This window comes from Vulpes lagopus, chromosome 6, assembly GCF_018345385.1.
Source record: "Vulpes lagopus strain Blue_001 chromosome 6, ASM1834538v1, whole genome shotgun sequence".
Lineage (NCBI taxonomy): Eukaryota > Metazoa > Chordata > Mammalia > Carnivora > Canidae > Vulpes > Vulpes lagopus.
The window spans coordinates 109,115,592-109,136,473 of NC_054829.1; the positions used below are offsets into that span (position 1 = coordinate 109,115,592).

The following is a 20,882-nucleotide window of genomic DNA, read 5'->3' on the forward strand; positions in this document are numbered from 1 at the left end:
TACTCCACTTCTATATCCCATTTATGATTTTTCTGTTTTTTGGTGAACAGGATGATTGTCTTCTGGTGGGCAGTATTCTCTCAGATAAATTTTTTAAAATAGTCCTAACATTACTAGAAATCAGCAACTTGTATAATGTGGCCTGTGACTAGTCTTGATTAAAGAGATATGGAAGCAGTTGGTTTTCATGATTTATAATTAAATTTATTTCCCATTCCATTCCAGAAATCAGGCAAACACACAATTTAAAATGATTTAAAATATAATAGCTAACTTGTGCTATTATCAAATATTTGGACAAGTGACTTCCTTTCTTTGGATGATCAGTACTGTGGTTGCTCTCTTGTCATAGACAACCTTTGGCCATTCTGTTTTTGACCTTCTATAGATCAACAGGATGAGCAGGAACGGATCGAGGAGAGGCTGGCATATATTGCTGATCACCTTGGCTTCAGCTGGACAGGTAAAATTAGTGTGACTCATTTTTTCAACAGAACTTGCTTCGTTTAGGAAACACAATTGCATCAGCCAACTATCATTAACAGTGAAGAAGACCACGTGGAATAGTAAAAAGAATGATAAAGTATGAACTAGAAAATCCAGGCAGGCCTTTTATTATCTCTGGAATTTAGAAAAATAGAACTTTAAAGTGGGGGATTTTGAGAATAGATCAATGTCACCATCCTCCTTTCGGAGCTTTGGATATTCAAACTTTGGGGAGATGACTGTGTTTCAAAATCATTGTTAGATGTAATTGTCATGAATTTAGTTGGAGGTTTAATCTAGGGCTTCTTATTTTAGACATCTTATATCAGATATCTTCATCATGAACAGTACTCAAATTTGCTTTGGATGCATGTTGAAATATATATAATACGATGTTTCACTAGTTTTCTGAGAAATGAGGCTATTTCAGCGTATAAATTATAATGTATGTTAAATTATTAAAGGAAAGTAAATTAGAAAATCAATATGATAAATAGAAATCCATAAAAGCCTTAAAAAGGTAATACAAAGCAGAAAGAATAGTCATCTCCTCACTTTTAAACAATTGTTGAATGCTGGTCAGATTTTTTTTAATAGGGGTTATAGGGGAAGGAAGGACATCAAAATGTCCCTGGTTGACTAATTAAATAGGTAACATTCAGAATTATTTAATTTATTTATTAAGTATGTGTGCATTTGCGTATAAAATGTAACATCTATATACTTGTTGAAAATGCAAACCCTACAACCATACAGAAATGGTATACAATGAAAAGTGTAAATAAGTTTCTCATGCCTGCATCTGATATTCTATCTCTATGCCTCAAAAGTAACTGCTTACACTTTCTCATGTATTCAGGAAAAAAAAAAATATATATATATATATATATATAAATACCCACATGTATGTGTACTATTTAAAAATAAGCACAATTAAAAAAAATAAAAATAAAAATAAGCACAATTTTCCTCAATACTACTCCTTATAAATATTCCATCAGCATAGACATATTATCTCATTCTTTGAAATGGCTATTTAATTTTATTGTATCTAAGTATAATTTTATCAGTGGCCTTTATTCCTGGATATTTAGGTTGTTTCCTGTTAATGACAAACATCCTAGTGCATTGGTATATTTTCATGACTGTCTCTATAGAGTATATTACTAGAAATAGAATTGAATATCTGCATAGAGTATATATATCTTTAATTTTGAAAGATATTGGCCAATTGCCCTCCAAAGAAGACACTTATTTTTACACACACACACACACACACACACCACAATATATAAGTGTCCACATACAATGTTGATGGTAGACTTTAAAGAAAAAATTTGTGGCTTTTTCCCTACGTCAATTAATGCTTCCCGGAGCTTTTATTTATGTGACATCAAATCAAAGAAAGGAGTTTATCCAACCACCATAATATAACCACAGGCAGTATTTATCCAAGTATACAGAAATAGGATTTATAGTACTTAAAATGTTACTTAATGATGATTAAAAGTGAGAAAGTCTATTACTCCTGTTTTCAGTAATTTATTTTCCATTACCTTGGTTAAGAGTATAAGCCTGTATTAATGGTCCAGTCTGCATTTTGGAATTAAATGGGTCGGAATTATACATATTTTATCATTAGTTGCCTCAAACTTAGTGTTTCCACTGTGAAAGTGATTAATTCTATAACCAATTTTAAGGAAACCATCTACAGTTAGGTCTAGAAGAACAAAGGCATGTTGAGAGTCACTTCTAATACATACGGGAAAAAAGGAACCCTGTTACAGTAATACAAAGAATGCATCATTTACTGAATCACAAAGCCATGTGTGGAGACTCAAACTTTGAAGTTAAGGTACTTATGGAGTAATATTTTCTTTTCTAGAATTAGCGAGAGAACTGGATTTCACTGAGGAACAAATTCATCAAATTCGAATTGAGAACCCTAATTCTCTCCAAGACCAGAGTCATGCGCTCTTGAAGTACTGGCTAGAAAGGGATGGCAAACATGCTACAGGTAGGTGGGGAACTGTATGTAAAAAACATTAGACTAAAGGTTGAGATACAAGGCCTATTCACCAACCCTTTCTTGCAAATTCAGTAAAATAATAAAATAATGAATGCCATCCATCTGAAATACTACTGTAAACAAGTGAGAACGAGCTCTGACATTTCTAAAATAAGCTGACAATTCTTACCCTATATTCCCCTGAACAAGGCCAATTAGTGGAAACATTGGCTGCTAACAGGAATGTTTTTAAAGTCCTAAAATTTTCTAAATATGAGAATGGACAGTTACTTTATTTGTCATTGTTTTATTGGTAGTGCCTTACCTTCAATTCCTACTTCCTTTACTCCTAAATAACTTAAATGAGGGAAAGATGTCAAGAAGATATTCTTTATAATGATTTGTATGTAATATGCTGGCCACATCAAATAAAGTGAGAAGTGGTAAAGACCTTTACTTTGTCCCATTCTTCAGCTAGTCTAAATTTGCTACTTCCTTTAATGTCTCTCTAAAGATCAACCTAGAGACCTCCCTTATTTATAGCCAGTCTACATTTGCCTTTCCTTCTATTGCATTCTTCTAGGTAGGATTGTCAGATTTGGCAAATAAAAATAAGTCAACAAATACTTTTTCAATATAAGTATATCCCCAGGTAGTATTTGGGATATACCTATGCTTTAAAATTTGTTTGGGTTTTCATCTGAAATTCAAATTTGACAGTGTCCTGTTTAATATCTGGCAACTCTACTTTTGGGGCTTATGCCTATGCTTTCCCACTTTTTCATACACATATCTTTTCTATTTGCTCCTTTTTACAAAGACGTTTAATAAGTTTTGTTGTTTCCTGTGCAAATATTAAAATTTTAGTAAGGCAACTAAATGAAAGACATTTTAGAAGGAATACTTTTTAAATGCATTTTCTCTGATATTCCAGATACCAATCTCATTGAATGTCTCACTAAGATCAACCGAATGGATATTGTTCATCTCATGGAGGCCAGCACAGAGCCTCTCCAGGAGCGCATCACTCATAGCTATGCAGAAATTGAACAGACAATTGCACTGGATCATAGTGAAGGTCAAACAATTAGTGTGTGTGGGTGTGTTGTACCTGTGTTTAATTCAGGCAACTGGACCAAATCTTCCTTTATTTAGAGGGTGGTCTGTGGACTTTGGTGATCACCAAAGTGGTGATTTTTCTCATTTTATAAGTACCCATATTGCTCATTCACCAACCATTGCTCATTCTTTATTATTTCACTATTGTCCTAACCTGTTTGGATTGCTATAACAAAATGCCATAAATTTGGTAGCTTAAACAAGAGAAATTTATTTCTCACAGTTCTAGAGAGTGGGAGTCAGAGATCAAGATGCCAGTATAGTCAGGTTCTGGTGAGGGCCCTCCTTTGGGTTGCAGATGGCCATCTTCTTGCTGTTGTCCACACGTGGGCAAAGAGATCTAGCTCACTCTTTGGCCTCCTCTTATAAAGGCACTAGTCCCATTAAGGGCTCTACCCTCAGTGACCTAATTACATTCTAAAGGCACCACCTCCAAATACTATCTCACTGGGATTAGGGTTTCATCACATGAGTCTTAAGGGGATACAAACAACAACATGGATGACCTATCCAGTGCCTTTTTTTTCAGTTCCTTAAAGGCACTTCTGATACTTGGGTCTTTCACTTTATTTTAGCTATCTACTTCAGTGCTCACAACCAAGACTATATTACTACCACTGACCATACTACTTCTGCATCCTAACTTGAAGAATTATGCTTACTTCCTCTTCTGCTTCCACACTAACAATTCTCCAAACCCACTGGGACTACTAGCCTTTGGCCCTACCACCTACTAAAGTTTCTCTAGTCCATTCTTATTTTTTTTATATGGTCACCCACTTTCTTTCTTCTTCTCTCTCTTATCTCTATTTTATACCTTCTCTTCTTTCAAGCCTCTAGCATTTCTCTTCTCTGTATTCAAATCCGATGACCAAGCTTCCTACTTCTTAGAAAAAAATAAGGATCGTCCTAAACAAATGTCCATATTCTTTCTTTCTTTTTTTAAGATTTTATTTATTTATTCATGAGAGACACACAGAGAGAGGCAGAGACATAGGCAGAGAGAGAAGCAGGCTCCTCACAGGGAGCCCGATGTGGGACTAGATCCCTGGACTGGGGTCACACCTTGAGCCGAAGTCAGATGCTCAACTGCTGATTCACCCAGGGGTCCCCATATTCTTTCATCACAAAATCTGCATCTCTAAGTGCATCTTAATGCCTGTCCTCTACTTTCCCTCCTGTATGAAATGTCTGTGCTTTGCTAAAACCATCATCTCTTGTTTTGTACTGGATCTTGTCCCCTTTTTATCCAATTAAGGACCTCACTCCTATAGTTATCCCCTGTAGCTTCCTACAACTAGACCATGCTCAACAGCATTGAGCATTAAAAACAAAACCAATCAACTCCTTTCATCCCATATTCCTCCTTGTATGATTGTTGTTTCTCCATTTTATAGAAAATCTCTTTAAAAGGATAGCCTAAATTTCCTGTATCTACTTCATGTCTTCCTAATCTCTCTAGAACTATTTCTAGAATCTATGCCAGACTTTTGTCATCACCACCCAATGGAAAACAGTCATAAAATTCACCAATTATTTCTTCTTTCCCAAATACAGTGAGTAATTTGTCAGTCTTTAGCTCATGTACCCCTTAGTACATTTGACAAAAAAAAATCTCTCCTTATAGTATTTTCTTTTTTTTTTTAATTAATTTTTATTGGTGTTCAATTTACCAACATACAGAAAAACACCCAGTGCTCATCCCGTCAAGTGTCCACCTCAGTGCCCGTCACCCATTCCCCTCCAACACCCGCCCCCCTCCCCTTCCACCACCCCTAGTTCGTTTCCCCGAGTTAGGAGTCTTTATGTTCTGTCTCCCTTCCTGATATTTCCCAACATTTCTTTTCCCTTCCTTTATATTCCCTTTCACTATTATTTATATTCCCCAAATGAATGAGAACATACACTGTTTGTCCTTCTCCGATTGACTTATTTTCTTCACACTTTCCTCCCTTCATGTTTTTTTCCCCACTATTTTACTGGCTATTCTTCCTTGGTTTCTTTCTATAGCTTCGTACTTTTCCTAGATTTAAATGATGATGTGTGTCTGTTCAGTGAAAGCTTATCCCCTCTCCTATCTCTCTCCTTCTTTCATAAATCCCGTCTGGCCTCCCTGTTGTTCCCTGGGCACCCTGCGTATTCTCAGGCTTTGGGGCTCTGCTCCTTTTTGTTTCCTCTACTCCCAAGTGTTCTTCCCTCAGAGCATCAGTACCCTTTTGTCTTTTAACTAAATTCAGGCCTCTGCTTAAAATCCTCTCCTAACAGGACTCTTTCCTGACAAGTCTACCTAAAATACTAACCCTATTTGCTCTATACTTTTACCCTGGTTTCTTTTTCTCCTATTTTTCTCCTAATTTTGTCATAAATACATATCTGCAGAAATCAGATTTCAATGAGGACTTTTTTTATCTTGTTCACTGCTGTATGTCTAACGTCTAAACAGCACCTAACACATCGTTGATACTCAATATGTATTTGTTGAGTGACATAACTCAGTCATAACTCTGCTAAAATTTTTTCAGTGACTCCTCACTGCCCTGGACATAATCAAATTCCTTAGCCTGGCTTGAGAGGCCCTCCATAAAAAGGGTATTAAACTTCAGAGTGTTGTTAATATAAGTTAATACTCTTGAAGCACCTAGAACAGTGACTGACACATAATCAATTTAGAATGTATGAGCTATTATTAATTATTCTTAAACTCTAATTCTTACTACTTACCTTCTGTGCTTCAGTATCCCAGTCAATGCCTACTTATCATTAGGTCTCCTTAAAATGTCACACCCTCTGCATTTCCTTTCCTAATTCTTTAACCCTGAGTTGGGTGCTCCTGCATTCATTGACTGGCACTGTGGCCCAGTCACTCTGCACTTTAATAGACTCTTGCTTGCCTGAGCATTGCTAGATGATCTGCATCTTGAAGGTCAGCTTTGTAGCCATGGGTCTATCACAGGATGTGGCACATTAATAGTTACTCAATAAATACCTGTTTAATAATAAGTGAGCTTCAATTCAATGCTTAATTTCCATTTTCTCCCCTGTAGGCTTCTCAGTACTTCAGGAGGAGCTAAACACTGCACAGCACAAGCAGAAAGAGGAGCAAGCTGCTTCTAAAGAAAGCGAGTCCTGTGATCACCCTCCCATTGTCTCAGAGGAAGACATTTCTGTTGGGTATTCCACTTTTCAGGATTGCATCCCCAAAGCTGAGGGGGATAGCTCGGCAACAGAGCTCTTTCCCCAAACTCACAAGGAGCAAGTTCAACAGGATTTCTCAGGGAAAACGCAAGGCCTGCCTGAAGAGTCATCTCTTGAATGTCAGCAAGAGTACTTGTGAGTGTCAAAAGAAAGCCCATCAAATGTAATTCTATGAAACAAGCCAGTGTGACAAGTGTGCCCAGGCATATACAGCTGTAAATGGTTTTCAGGTGGATTTCAAATAACCTCACCAATAACAAGTGCCAGAACTACAGAAAAAGAGCAAAAGAGTTGAGACCTTATTGTGACAGCCTCATGTGGTAGATCTGATGGAACCAACTTCCAGTCCTGTGACCTTGGGCAAGTCCCAAAGCCCTTTTGATTTCTCTTTCCACCTCTCTAAGTTATATTAATATGTTCCTTATTCATTTCATAGGGTCACAGGTCAAGGATGTGTGTGTGAAAGCATTGTTTCAACTCTAAAATTTCATATGGACCTCATTCTTATTACTCATTAGAGTACTGCCCCTCACTTCTCTGTAGTGCTTGGACAGGTGCCAGTTGTCCCTGGCTCGTTGAGAGTGTGAACAGTGGCAGCGTACAGTGAAGCAGCTCTCAGTGTGTTTCACCAAAGCGATGGGGTGGCCAGCAGTAAAATTGGAAACACAGCACAGATTATTCACACAGAAAGACAGACTATTAAAATAAGGTGGGATGGGATCAGAGTGGGAGTAAAGAAAGGCTTTGGGAGCGCTTCCGGCCAAAGGAAGCTACAGAACAGGCATCTCAGAACCCAAGTTCTGGGCTTTTATAGAAGCAAAGGAGAAAGAGTTGTTTAAATGGCACTTGTTATTTAGAGAAAGAAAACAGACTATGCAAAAGGAAATTGTGTCCCCAGCCCTGAAATCTGAGAACAGTGTGTCAGGAGATTGCATCAGAGCATTTCTCTTGTCATTAAGTGAGTTTTGTGCTGGGGTCACTGGAACTTGAAAAGAGAATGAAGTGAATAATAAAATCATCTGTATTTCCACCGAACCACCACCCTCCCAACTACCTTTAGATTTTAGGGAAGAGAAGAAAAAGAAAGAGAAAGAAACAGGTGGGAAGCAAAGAGGGCATATCAGAGAAGCACTTGGGGCATTTAATATCTATGGAGTGACAATAATGTACAGTAAGTTAAAAAAAAAAGCAGAGATTTTTCTTATTTAGAAAATTGGAGTATAAAGATTGCATTGGAGTAACTCCAAATTATAACAGTAGAAAAAGTTTTAACCAGGTCTTTCCATGAAGTCCTATAGTTTTCCAGAGGTATAATAAGATTCTATATATTTACAGTTATGATAATGATATTAACATAGGGTTTATATATTGGTTTTTAAATTTTTTTCCCAAACTTTGATTCTTGCCTCGAAAACCTTATTATTTACAGGTCTTTGTTATATAAACTTTCTCAAATCTTCAAGTTCACCTTCAGTTATCAAAGAAAAGATGAAATTATAATTTATATACTTTGTAGAAATTAGGAAATGGTAATACATTTTAGGATAATTTTTTATCTCTAGAATACACCTTTCTCAGTCAATGCTAGATCAATGTGCAGTAACTTAACATGACTTCCCTGGACCATGAAGGTAAATTCCATCTTTCCTTCCAATTCCCTTGCTTCGGCAGGACGAAAAATGCATATGCTTTCATGCTATAACTTGGCTTCTCTGTTTCAGTGTGACAACCCCAGGGACGGAAGTGTCAGAGACTCAAAAGCCTACAGCTGAACCTGCCTCTCCCAGCAAGACACCTGAGGAAATCAGGACCCCTCCTGAGGAGGAGAGGCCATACCTCCAGACCCCAACATCTAGCGAGCACGGAGATTCTCCTATCATACAAGAACCCGAAGAGCCCTCAGAACGTGGGGAGGAGAGTCCTCGGAAAACCAGCCTGGTGATAGTGGAATCTGCTGATGACCAGTCACAGATACTTGAAAGACCTGATGAAGATGCAGCTTTCCATAAGGTAAGAATGTACTCCATTTCCCTGCCCACAGGCAGTGAAGCTACAAATCTTCCCCAGTTTCCTTTTCTCTGATGGCTTATGTTTTCTCTGAAAAAATTAACCTGGGTCATGTGAACCTCTCAATCCCTTTTAAAACCTGAGGCCTAGAGAATCTAGAAAAAAAATGATACACGTTCCAATTCTAGCTACTTGATCATGAACTCTAATTGGAAAACGATTTGCTAAAAAATGAACCCTGGTGTGAAACAAGATACCTGGATGTAACTTTTCAAAATTGATAACCATGGGTTTGAAGACTAGTAAGAGGGATGCACAGGGCCTCAGGTAAGTGCCAGCTGTGGAAACGTGTGGCAGGCAGACTCTGATTAGATCTGTCTGTGCTGTCAGCTGATGAGCACGCAGATTGTGGATATTTAGTGGGGTTTACCTCCTCAAACAAAATTTTCTCATTAAAGGAAAGATGATTTCCCAAATAGATCTCCTTATATCTGTTTTTAAAATGATTTTGAAAAAAGGACACTGTTTCTCAACTTCTTGCTGATTGAGAATATCAGAATACCTGACTGGAGTAGGAGCTTGCATCACACCCTTTCCTTTGTCATTAAATGAATTCTGATGTTCTGAAGAGAGGTGGAGACCATATTAAGAAATTCACATAAACCATTTATTCTCAAAACATATTCTAATCTCTCCACATCCTCAGCATTAACTGGCGGGGTCTGAGCCCTCCTCAGAGCTTGTGAATCGAAATGAACCTCAGAGAGGGAAGGGGGACCCAGAATCTGTATTTTAGGTAACTTCCTAGATGATTCTCATGCACAGAAGAAAGTGCCAGGATCTTTTTGCGTTAAACGTAATTTAATATCAATTAAATTCTATATTTTTCCTTTTAGAATCCAAAAACATTTTCTACATCAAAGTGTTTATAAAGCATTACTATATGTCTCAGTAGTAGAGAATGAGTTATATAAAGGAACTGAAACTTTGAGGAAAAGAGTACAACTTATCTGCAGGCTGAAGGCTCACATTTATTTTTGTTCACCGTGAGGATGACATCTGCTCATAAATCTGCAGGATTTATCTAAAATCATAACTAAAATTAGGAGAGGTTCAGACGAATGAAAACTGTGTCCCAATTTTGGCAGTTATCTTAAATAATGAATTCATCCCATGAATGGAATTTTATTTTAAGTTTACATAGAATTATTCATCTCCCAAGTTCTTATCTTAAATGAATTCTAGTAAAAATGTTTCAAAGATGCTATCTGGACCTAAAAGTTAACTAAATTTAGCCTAAGAATCTATTGGCTAAATGAAGTATAGATCTCAAACAATTATTTGGATAATTCATTTACTCTTTCAATGCACATAAAGAAATTTTGATAAGTCCTTCTGTATTCCACTTTATACAGACCCATTCCATTTATTCATGATGAATATCCAATTATCTCTGTGATGCTTCCTAGTTTGACCCTTAACTTCTCATGACCCTATCTTGAGGATCCAATTTCAATCACTTTTCTTGCTGATCATATTTCTAGGCAGTAGATTCCTGAATATATTTAAAGTATAATTTGGCTTAGATTTTACATGTTTTCTTTTAGTAGAAAAGCATATAGAAATATACCAGATATTTAAAAATATGTTGGAAAAATTTCATTGAGTTTTCTTTAAAAAAAAAAATAGCATCCCCTTGAAAAAGAGTACATTGACAGAATGCCCCCAAGATATATTTTCTAATCTAAAATTATGTTTTAAATTCCATCTCTGACTCAGGGCCAGACCCATAATATCAGACTGGCCAGTGCACCTTAACTTCTCTGCAGAACGAGTCTAATATTCATAGCCTGCCTCCTTTGTTCCCAGGGAGATGCTTTACTGGCTAGATAACAACTATTAGGAAATACTGACTTTTTGCAGAAAGTTGTGCTCCAAGCATAAGTTATTTTATAGAAATATGGGTTAAATATGGTTAATATAGATTAACCTGTGGGTTAATCATTTCAAGACTAAGCCTGAGTGTCAGTGGCTTACAAGTGTTGTTTGTGCTGCTTAACTTCTGTGTTTACATCTAGTTATTTATCAGGATTTAAGTCCAAGAAGTGATGTGGACAAGCTGCTTATTTCTTCTGACAGATTTTGACAGATGGGCACTCAGACAGCTTTCAGAATTCCAGATTTTTTTTTCATTCATGAACACAAAACTATCTTCTTATCAAAATGTGAGATAGGCACACACCTGTTTGCCCTGCTGGCTTTTCCACCAAAGCTTCCATGAATGAGACTTTGAGAAAACAGTGTGAACTAAAGCAGAAACCAGTAGTGAAGACATTCCTTAGCATGTTAAACAAAACAATGCTTCCATGCTTCCACCAGGAGCTAACAGAGGAATTAGGTGAGCTGGAGGCCAGCTCAGATGAGGAGGCGATGGTAACTACCAGGGTTGTCCGCCGACGAGTGATTATTCAGGTACCAGTTACATTACTGCACGTCTGGGACGCTTCTGTCCCCATAGCCCTCAGAGAGTGATAGACCTGGAGCATTGAGGGCTTGGCATGCTCTTTAGGTAGTGCATGGCCATTCAAAAGCAGATCCTTTAACTCTCCTAAGTTTGGTTTGTTTAAAAAAAAAAATGCAGCAGTGATGACATTGGCAGCCCACCTCCAAGAGAGCGAACAGCAAGAGCAAGAGTGCTTCTTCACTCCCACCCACCTCACCTCGCTTGTCTGTTTTTGTTCGTTTGTTTGTTTGTTTTACACCTAACTTTGGTCCAGTTCTCCTAAGCATGTTATTACCCATTTTTTTCCCTTTCTTTTAAACATACTACTCGACAGGACTTGGCATCTCAGCAGTGCTTCTTAGTAGCTCCCTTCCTTTTCTAACATGGCTCACATTATAAGCACTTGGGAGTAGTTTCTCAGAATTGGTACCAAACACCAAAGTGACCCTTTTCTCTCAACCATTTAGGGAGATGATATGCCTGACATACCCCCAGAAACAGTCACAGAAGAAGAATACATTGATGAGCACGGACACACTGTGGTAAAGAAGGTATTAATCTAATGTGGTTGATGTCAAACTTACCAGTACCCCGGTACTGCCGCTCAAAGACGAGCTGCATGAATAAAATATCTTTCAGGTCACTAGAAAAATCATTAGGCGGTATGTATCCTCTGATGGCACAGAGAAAGAGGAGGTTACGATGCAGGGAACGGCACAGGGACCCATCAGCATTGAGGAAGGAGATGGCTATTCCAAAGTCATGAAGCGCATTGTATTAAAGAGTGACATCGAACAGTCAGAGGTAAGATCATCTGATTCTCCAACCTGGTTTTATGGAGAAGTATAAATTAGAGTCAGAAGAGGTGGGTGCAGTTGTTTTTCTCTATTGGCCCCTTATATGGCACCCTGATTTCAGCTCACATTCGTTTTTCTCTTCATGATTTTGTGGAATTTTAAAATAGCCATAGAGGAGATTTATAGCCATTATAGTCATTATCTCTCTTTGGCCCTTCTTATTTCTATTTCCTGTTTAATTCATAGTCAAGTACATACAACAGAAATCCAAAGTCAAATTTTAGAAGACCGGATTTTCATTTGCTGGCAAACAATGTCACACAAAGCGCCTACTCTTGTGTTGTTGTGCTTGTTCCCTGGGTGGGATGGCAGCCTTCTGTAAGGCACTATAGATAAATATCTGAGAGTTAAGCTTATGCATTTTAGAGTCACTAAAGCCAGGATCCCAAGAATCCCTGATCAATAGTTTTCTTTCTGTTCTACTTCTCTCTAAGGAACATTTACCTCTTTGACATATAATTTCTGACATACTCACTGTTTTGCATTCATTCATATCCTCAAAATTTTATTATTATACACAAAATTTCTCTAGAAATCTACTTTTTCAGTTTCTCATATCTTTGAGAGTTTCTCCTTTGGGAATTAATTTTTTTCTCATAATGTCAAAACCATTTAAACTTGGAAAGAGAGGGTTCATCTACAAGCTGTTATGGCCACATTGCACTGAGCAATTGGTTTCTCATTCATAATACTTCCTGACAGATTTTCTTTCAAGTGACTCATGAGTGGTTGGTTTGGTGCTGCGTACATTATAGCAGCATTACCAATTGATGCTTTTTGTAACTGCTTCTCTTTTCCAAAATACTGTTTTTAGAAGACCAATATATATCATTATAGGGTTTTGGTGTTTTTGTTTTTCTACATAGGAAAATTCATCACTGTTACATTGTGTCAGTCAGAAACTGTGTATCATGTGTCCTTCATTCATTAGGTAACTTTGTCTGAGCCCAGCATTTTGTCCAGTACCTCACAATTTCAGGCTGAACCAGTGGAAGGCCGTAGAGTCAGCAAAGTTGTTAAAACAACTGTGGTACATGGAGAGAGGATGGAGAAACATCTGGGTGATTCTAGTTTAGCCACTGATCTTCCTTCAGCCAAAGATGACTTTGAAGAGGTATAGAAGCATTATCACTTTTTTGGTTTTGTATTGTGTGTTTTATGTTTGCTTTGCGTTTAAAATAAAATGGTTTATCATTATGTCATTCCATATATGTGTTCATGGGAGGGCACAGACTAATTCAAGAGTAGAACTCCTGTTTGAGTAACTCTACAGCGAGTTAATGTTTCCACAACTTATGATATTCATTGGTGCCACTATAAATGCTTTAAATATCAAGATGACCAACATTGACTTCAGCTGAATCAGAATCAGAATCTTTAGAATTAGGTCATGATCGTACATCTTGCTTGGAAGTCCCGGAAGTGACTTCCCAATTACGAAGAGAAAGAAATGAATAGGTTGCAAATTATCATTACTAGCTGATATTTTCAAATGTTTCCAAAGATAGGCATTAAAGAAAGTTCAGGTTTATTTTAAACCTAGAAATAAAATAAGCATTTTTAATTATTTAAGTTCTAATTTCCAATAATTAGGAAATGAGTCTATGGGGACAGATCCTTCCTAGGATACAAGAATCCAAAAATTCTGAAAACCAAAACAAATTTTCTAAGTTAGTAGCAAGCTAATTGGGCAGTGAAACTTAAGATCAGCTGACATGGAGGGTTTTTTTTTTCTTTGTCCTACCTAGAATGAATATTCATGTTTTGCTGTTTATTTGTTTATTTATGAGTTTGATTGCAGGATGCTGTCCCAACCCCTTCTGGGGTATTAGAATGTACATTGTATATATCATACTACCTTCCTAAAATCCAAAAAGAAAAAATTCTGAATTCTGAAACATAGCTGGTCCCAAGGGTTTTGACTAAGGGATTGTGGGCATATGCAAACATCCACCAAACATTTTTTGCTATTGAGACATTTTGAAGTTAAATGTTACACGTGTGTCCTCATCTATACCCATGGTATGCGTTAGGATTATATATGAATGCATTGGGATTTGAAAAGCATACCTTAATGAAATACTTTTAAGGGAAGCATTTTGACCTTGGATAATCAAAAGATGAATTATGTGAGTTGTACACTGTAGACCGTATTTATTTGTTGCTTATTGTGTCTCTGATCATTATATTTACCAGTGGAGTCTCCACTGGGAAAGGAAGGAAGATGAAATGAGGAGAAAATAAAAGTCAATCAGTTCAGCTATTATTTACCAGCATTTATGAAGCATTATAATGCATGTCCCTCACAAGTGGGAGAAATTTAAATAAAATTCAATACTTGCATTTGATCCTAATATTGTTTTTACTTATCCTTTCAAATATATATTTTTATACTTATTATCAATTAAGCAAAGTAATAGATTATTTCTAAGTCTATGGTTTATGATGGGTTTTGTCCTGTTTTCTTTTTTCTTACTTCAGGCTTTGAGTTATACAGGTAGCCACATGAAAGTGCACCTCCCCAGTTTAGTAGAGAATGAAATTCTGAAAGAGGATGGATCAATAATTAAAAGGTTTGGGTTAGCATGGGGTTACGCTTTGCCAACTAACACCTTAAATTTTTCTCCAATTTTAAGAAAAGAAAAACAGAGCCCCTACATATACCCTAACATCCTTTGGGAACTTTCAACTCTCTCTGTATTGTACACTTTTGTCAAATGGTAGATCTGTCAATGTGTCATACCTATAGATGCTTTGAAGGTAATACTAAGGCTTGAGAATGAGACACCTGTTTACACAATCACTCCTTGGGTTTTATCAAGTCATCAGTTTTGCTGAGGCCAACTGCCTGGGATAGTCCATTGTGTTGATAGATTTGGAGCACATATGAAGAGGAATCTAATCAACTGCTCACAAATTAATCTTGTGACCAGCTGCCTTCAGCTCAATCTTAGCAAATCATAACTTTGTGTGGTGCATGCTTAAGGTTTTTTTCTTCTTCTTTTTTTTTTGTTTTTGTTTTTGTTTTTGTTTTGTTTTTAGCTCCTTCTAAAAGCTTTGAGCTAATTCATGATCTGGCATGTGAGTGGCAAATAACATGAGCATGAGTTTGATACCAACAAACCTGAATGTACCTAGCAGTACTGAAACCAGGGAATCTACTAAGTTAAGAAAGAATCATAAAAGCAGTAAGCAGCTCACTTTTGCACCTATAAAAGGGGACCAGCTGTGAAACGCTCTGGTCAGCCCACCCCTACCACCAATTTGATGTATGAACTTCAGTACCCTTGCCTTGTCTCCTGGCCCTTGTCTCTGGTCCTCTAGCAGCACCATGCTGATAAAGTGCTCTCTGCTTCTCAGTGAAAAGACACAATGGAAACTCAAGTTACTATTGTGCTTTCCATGTCATTGTAAAGAAGAAAAAGATTGTCATTTATAGTACTCTACAAAGCTATTTTTAGCCTGTAGAACATAATAATTAGAACAGTGAATTAAAGGTTCTATCACAATTCCGTCCTCCAATCGCATGTGAACAACCACAGCAGCTAAGAATTTAAGGGTGTAATTGCCAAGAGAACTATAAAAATGCTACATAGACTAAGGATAAATGCTTTTTATACTCTGAACTTTTTTTAAAAAAGATTTTATTTATTTACTTGAGAAAGAGAAAGAGACAGGGAGAGGGAGAAGCAGACTCCCCATTGAGCAGAGAGCATGATGTGGTGCTCGATCCCAGGGCCCCAAGATCATGGCCTAAGCAGAAGGCAGACGCTAACCCACTGAGCCACCCAGGCACTCCTGTACTCTAAACATTTAAGTCTTTTATTCAGTTACTCAGACAAAGCCATATAAACCATGTACATATCCTAGCATCATGAGATGTTTAAATTGGAATACATTTAGAGATGAGTTAATCCAAAGTTCTCAATTACAACTGGTGAATTTGAAGCCAAAGATACAGATAACTCACTTAAATTCTATAGCTATTTAGTACTGGAACTGTATTTGTCATGTATAACACTTTATCTTGTATGTTGCTGAAGACATTTCATGATGCCTACTGCTCCCCTGATATGCATAATGGGTAGATTCATTTCACTGCTTGAAGAATGCATATGCATACTCATAAACACATTCATCTACACATATCTGCACAAAATATCAGGGATTGTCCTGTGAATAAAGCTTATCCCCCCACACCAGTGCCATGAAGGCTTCTCTTAGCTCTTGGCAGAAATAGTCAGATATTTGCCTTTTGGGAGAAGAAAAATTATAGGTGCTACATAGTTTAAAAAAAAAAAAAAAACATGATCTGATGTCAACCATTGGAACCAGATTTGACCTTTTATAAGAAGAGCAAATTTAGTGTGCCTGGGTGGCTCAGTCGGTTAAGTGTCTGACTTAGGTCATAATCTCAGGGTCCCAGGATTGAGCCCCATATTGAGCTCCATGCTCAGTGGGGAGCCTGCTTAAAGATTCTCTCTCCCTGTACCTCTTTCCCAACTCTTTCCCTCTCTCTCTCAAATATATAAATAATTTTTAAAGGAACAGATTTGTTTTCAGATACAAAATAATTCATGTGGTGTCAAAGGAAGGGAGAGAAGAAGAGAACATGAGAGGAGAAAGAAGGAAACAAAGATGCCCAAAAGAAAGCTGAAAACATTTCAGCTAATAGAAGTCATTTAAAAAAATAAATAAATAAAAATGATTTTAAATGCATGACAGTGTTAGAAGGCAGAATAATGATGAGAGCAGAACCTCTAGCTCTTTAACACTAGGAATCAATAAGAAAAATGCTGGGTAAAGTCATGAAAACTGCTCATTTCTTCCATGGTTTTCAATGAAGATGCATGGCATCATGGTAGGGATTCAGGCTCTGGAATCTTTGAGTCTTGGCCCCACTTCATACTAACTGTTATTTTGTATTTGGAGCATTGCTTAAAATCTCTGAGATTCATTTTCCTTATTCATTATAATAATAGTGCCTGGCACATAAAAATGTTCACCACATATTTACGGAATGAATAATTATATTTAGAAGTAGTGAGAAGAAGAGAGGATGTACAAATTACAGCATAATCGTTTTCAAGTAGGGATACAGGAAAATAGTACAAAATATCACAGTACATCATAGCCCCTTTGTCGAGTAATCACTAGTTAAGAGGGAACCAAGAAAGCAGCAGACTGTTCAATGGCGTAGAAGACCAAAAATGGGCAAAGTCCATGGAGATCTGAGCAGATGGAGGAAGAATTTGTCTCGGTGTTTTTTTTCTTTCCTCTCTCTTCCCCACCATCTTCAGATGGGGTTTCAGTATCTGGGCAGACCTTCATCTCTCACTGGTAGTCACCTTCCTCTATGTTGATAGAAGAGGATTCCAGTTTTAAAGATCTGTGTCCATGGAAAAATTTTCCTAGAACAGGATGCAACTCTAAGGAGTAAGCTGGCAGTGAAGGTGTTTCAAAAAAAAAAAAAAAATCAAGAACTATTCTCAGCCTGTCAAGAAGTACATATGGAATCCCTGTTTCAGGATGAGCCAAGTTTTCCTTTTCTTTTCTTTTCTTTTTTTTTTTTTTTTTTAAGATTTGTTTATTTTAGAAAAAGAGTATGAGCAGGAAAGGCAGAAGGAGGGAGAGATTCTCAAACAGATCCCCACTGAGTGGGAAGACTTATGCAGGGCTCATTCCCATGATCCTGAGAATACGACCCGAGCCAAAATGAAGAGTCAGATACCCAACCAACTGCACCACTCAGGCGCCCCAAGCCAAGCTTTTCAAATCAGTGTGCCTTGAACAAAACATGAATGATTGGATGGTTACTTTTGGAGAGAATCACATTAAAGCATGGTTTTATTTATTTGAAATAGTTCCTTAAGTTTTAAAAAATACTCTTTGTTCCAAAACACTTTAAAACACTTCATGACTCACATCAGATAGAAGAAGCCATGTTTCAAAGACAGATGTGGAAAGATGGCTGTTGTTCAACTAATAGCTCAGTGTAGAATTATCCGGAGGTAGGACAGTAAAGTACTTTCATGTCACGGTTACCCCCATTCCAAAGATGGTGGCTGTCTTTTAGTGAAGAAAGCATAATTCTCTCTTGTCGCTTTCCTCCAGGACAACAATGAGTAAAGCCAGTACACAGAAGAGGGCTGTGGTGAAGGACCAGCATGGAAAACGCATTTACTTGGAGCACCTGGAGGATGTACCAGAAGCACTAGACCAAGATGACCTCCAGCGCGACCTCCAGCAACTCCTTCGGCATTTCTGCAAGGAGGACTCGAAGCCAGAGGCCAAGTGAGGGGCTGCCCAGTCCTCACACCAGAAACCACACATTCACTCAATATGCAACTTCCCACGTCATTAGCAGAGTGACCTAACCGGCCTCATGGGATACCCTGACACTTCCACTTTGAGCAAATACACACCGCATTTTGTTTCAGTTTTTCCCCGTCCTCTCTCTGACTGTAAGCTAATTTGTGACCAAAGATAGCATCCTTCAGACTGGATGCTGTATCCACTACTTTGTTGTGTCTGTGCTAAACTGGGAACTGGCCACCTCCATTGTTCTTTGCTCCTGCACAAGCTCCATGAAAATCCATCGATCAGAAGAACTTCACCTACAGACCTCTTCAAGTGATGCTATCTAGGAGTCCTTCCATGGGATATCCTTATACCATGTATATAGCTAAAATGCTCAGATGAACAACATATTAAAATTAAAACCACTGCCTATCATAACTACACTGGGCATCATGGAATAAAAGGCCTCTAGAAATTGCTGAACAATGAATGGTTAATTAAGATATTGCTAACACAATCGAATGATAATACAGTTCTACTGCAAAAGAAGCACTTCAGACCTACCATGTCCTTAGAACTTCCAGAGTAGCCATTGCTCCTAGTTAAAGATGGGTTGATAACCTCAAGGAACTATCCTAACTAAGCACTTACTGCTGGTGCTGGCCAGCCTTGATTTAGGATTCTCCAACAGCCACTCTGAGGGAGGGGAGAGGGGAGCAGACGGCTAAAGGAAGGAATCAATGAGGTATTCAGCTGCTAGCAGCCACAGCTGGTGGCGTTCTAGCATCTTCAGGTCTTTTAGATTTTGGACACATTGGCAGGGTATTTTAAAAGCTATAACTACTGTAGTTTTCCAGTTTTCATTGCTGCTTTAGCAAACCACGCTGTCTTATTGGTGGTACTTTCTTCTGGCCACTGCACTGTAGATAATTCATTGGAAACCAGATTTACCCTCTACGCAAAAGGTTAAACTCCTTCACCATGTTGGAGTGGTTCCCCTCCCCTGACCCCCCGCCCGGGTTTATATCTTCTCTAATACCTGCATGTAGCATTTAAAAATCAAAACCACAGTCAAAACTCCTCTTCTGATCACACTGATGGTTTTCATTCTTTTGACCCTGAGCAAGCACTTTTCACTTTTCCGCTAGGTCTGTTTTTTAGCTTGCAGACAAGGTTGAGAAATCCTTACCAATTTGGTTTTGGTTAAAATTTTTGATTTATTTATTTGAAATCCAAACTCCCTTGGAAACTCTGAAGTGCATTTGTGCACTTTTTTTGTTTCAAAGAAGGAACTTTAATCATCTGAGTGATTTCCATGTCCTATTCCTTATTCCTCTAGTGGTTGAAGCTGTGTAGCATTTTAACATATATATATATTCACAAATATATTCATATAAACAGTATACATTTCGAATCAGTTATTTGTTAAAGAAAAGTATATTCAATGAAGATGAAATTAAAAAAAAAAAAGAGTCTATCCTCCAGGGATTGAACATTTTCCAATTCTATCTGGTCTTTTCCTGTTGTGCAAAAATGACTCACTGCTCCGAATGTCAAAAACAAATGTGACAAACAATGGCACTTCATCATTTCAAGTAATGTTGCCAAGGGAGAAAATTTCCTGGGAGGGAGGTTTCCCACAAGCCAAATCTCTTAAGCCTCAAATGCTAGCACTTTTTGGCAGTTGGATAAGAAATAAAGCTTTCTTTGGCAGCCAAAATGAGAGCGGCTCATGGTGAAACTTTTTGAGACACGCCATGGCCTTCTTGTCAAAACCTTCACTGGAGCTCAAGAAAAGCATTTCTGTTGTGTTATTTGCAGTGCAGATGATGTCTGTGTAACAACATAATGGTTATTCACCTTTTTTTGATTTTTGATTTTTGCTGTGTAATCAAAAAACTTGAATACTGTGAGAAGAAGTGAATTTTCAGTTGATGAATCAGCATCTTGTTCCCATGGTGATAACACTAATTGAATATATCTATGAGGGCATGTATTAGTTAATGGAAAAAAAATACAACACTAACAATACATAGCTGCAATGTGTACAATGGCTGATTTAATTAAATAAAATGTACAAGTGTTAAATGTGGCAACAGTAATTTATTCTTCTTTATCACTAAGTCTGTGATTTCATGAGATAAGAGGTTGTTAAGGAGATGACATGGGTATGAAGCCACAGAAGGGGCACAGAATGCTCTTTCCCTTCTAATTTTTATTTAGTGACTGAATATGCTATATGCCCAACACTGTATATAAGCACTGAAATGGGTAGAAAGATTTTTGTCCTTGCCCTCAAAACTTTTCGTTATGCAAAAGGAGAAAGACAAAGATTTATATTTAGTTTCGGGATCATTAGTAAATAAGAAATAGGAATTTGGAGGCTGGGGGCAGTGAGGAGAGGGGA

At 37.5% G+C, this 20,882-nt stretch overlaps 1 protein-coding gene across 50 annotated transcripts in view; it reads left to right on the forward strand.

Annotated features, from left to right (window-relative positions):
* The window catches only part of ANK2 (ankyrin 2), a 259,972-nt gene extending 239,405 nt beyond the window's left edge, over positions 1-20,567 (forward strand). For 26 of the 50 annotated variants that reach the window (XM_041759873.1, XM_041759879.1, XM_041759901.1 and 23 more), the window contains 11 exons: positions 389-463; positions 2,372-2,503; positions 3,429-3,572; positions 6,658-6,943; positions 8,530-8,818; positions 11,195-11,287; positions 11,786-11,869; positions 11,958-12,122; positions 13,107-13,289; positions 14,657-14,748; positions 18,290-20,567. In XM_041759873.1, the coding sequence (XP_041615807.1) occupies positions 389-463; positions 2,372-2,503; positions 3,429-3,572; positions 6,658-6,943; positions 8,530-8,818; positions 11,195-11,287; positions 11,786-11,869; positions 11,958-12,122; positions 13,107-13,289; positions 14,657-14,748; positions 18,290-18,473 (1,727 nt within the window). In that variant the 3' untranslated portion in view covers positions 18,474-20,567. The remainder of the gene's footprint in view (positions 1-388; positions 464-2,371; positions 2,504-3,428; positions 3,573-6,657; positions 6,944-8,529; positions 8,819-11,194; positions 11,288-11,785; positions 11,870-11,957; positions 12,123-13,106; positions 13,290-14,656; positions 14,749-18,289) is intronic. The other 24 variants (XM_041759904.1, XM_041759911.1, XM_041759881.1 and 21 more) reach the window with 4 other exon arrangements.
* The last annotated feature ends 315 nt before the right edge of the window (positions 20,568-20,882 follow it).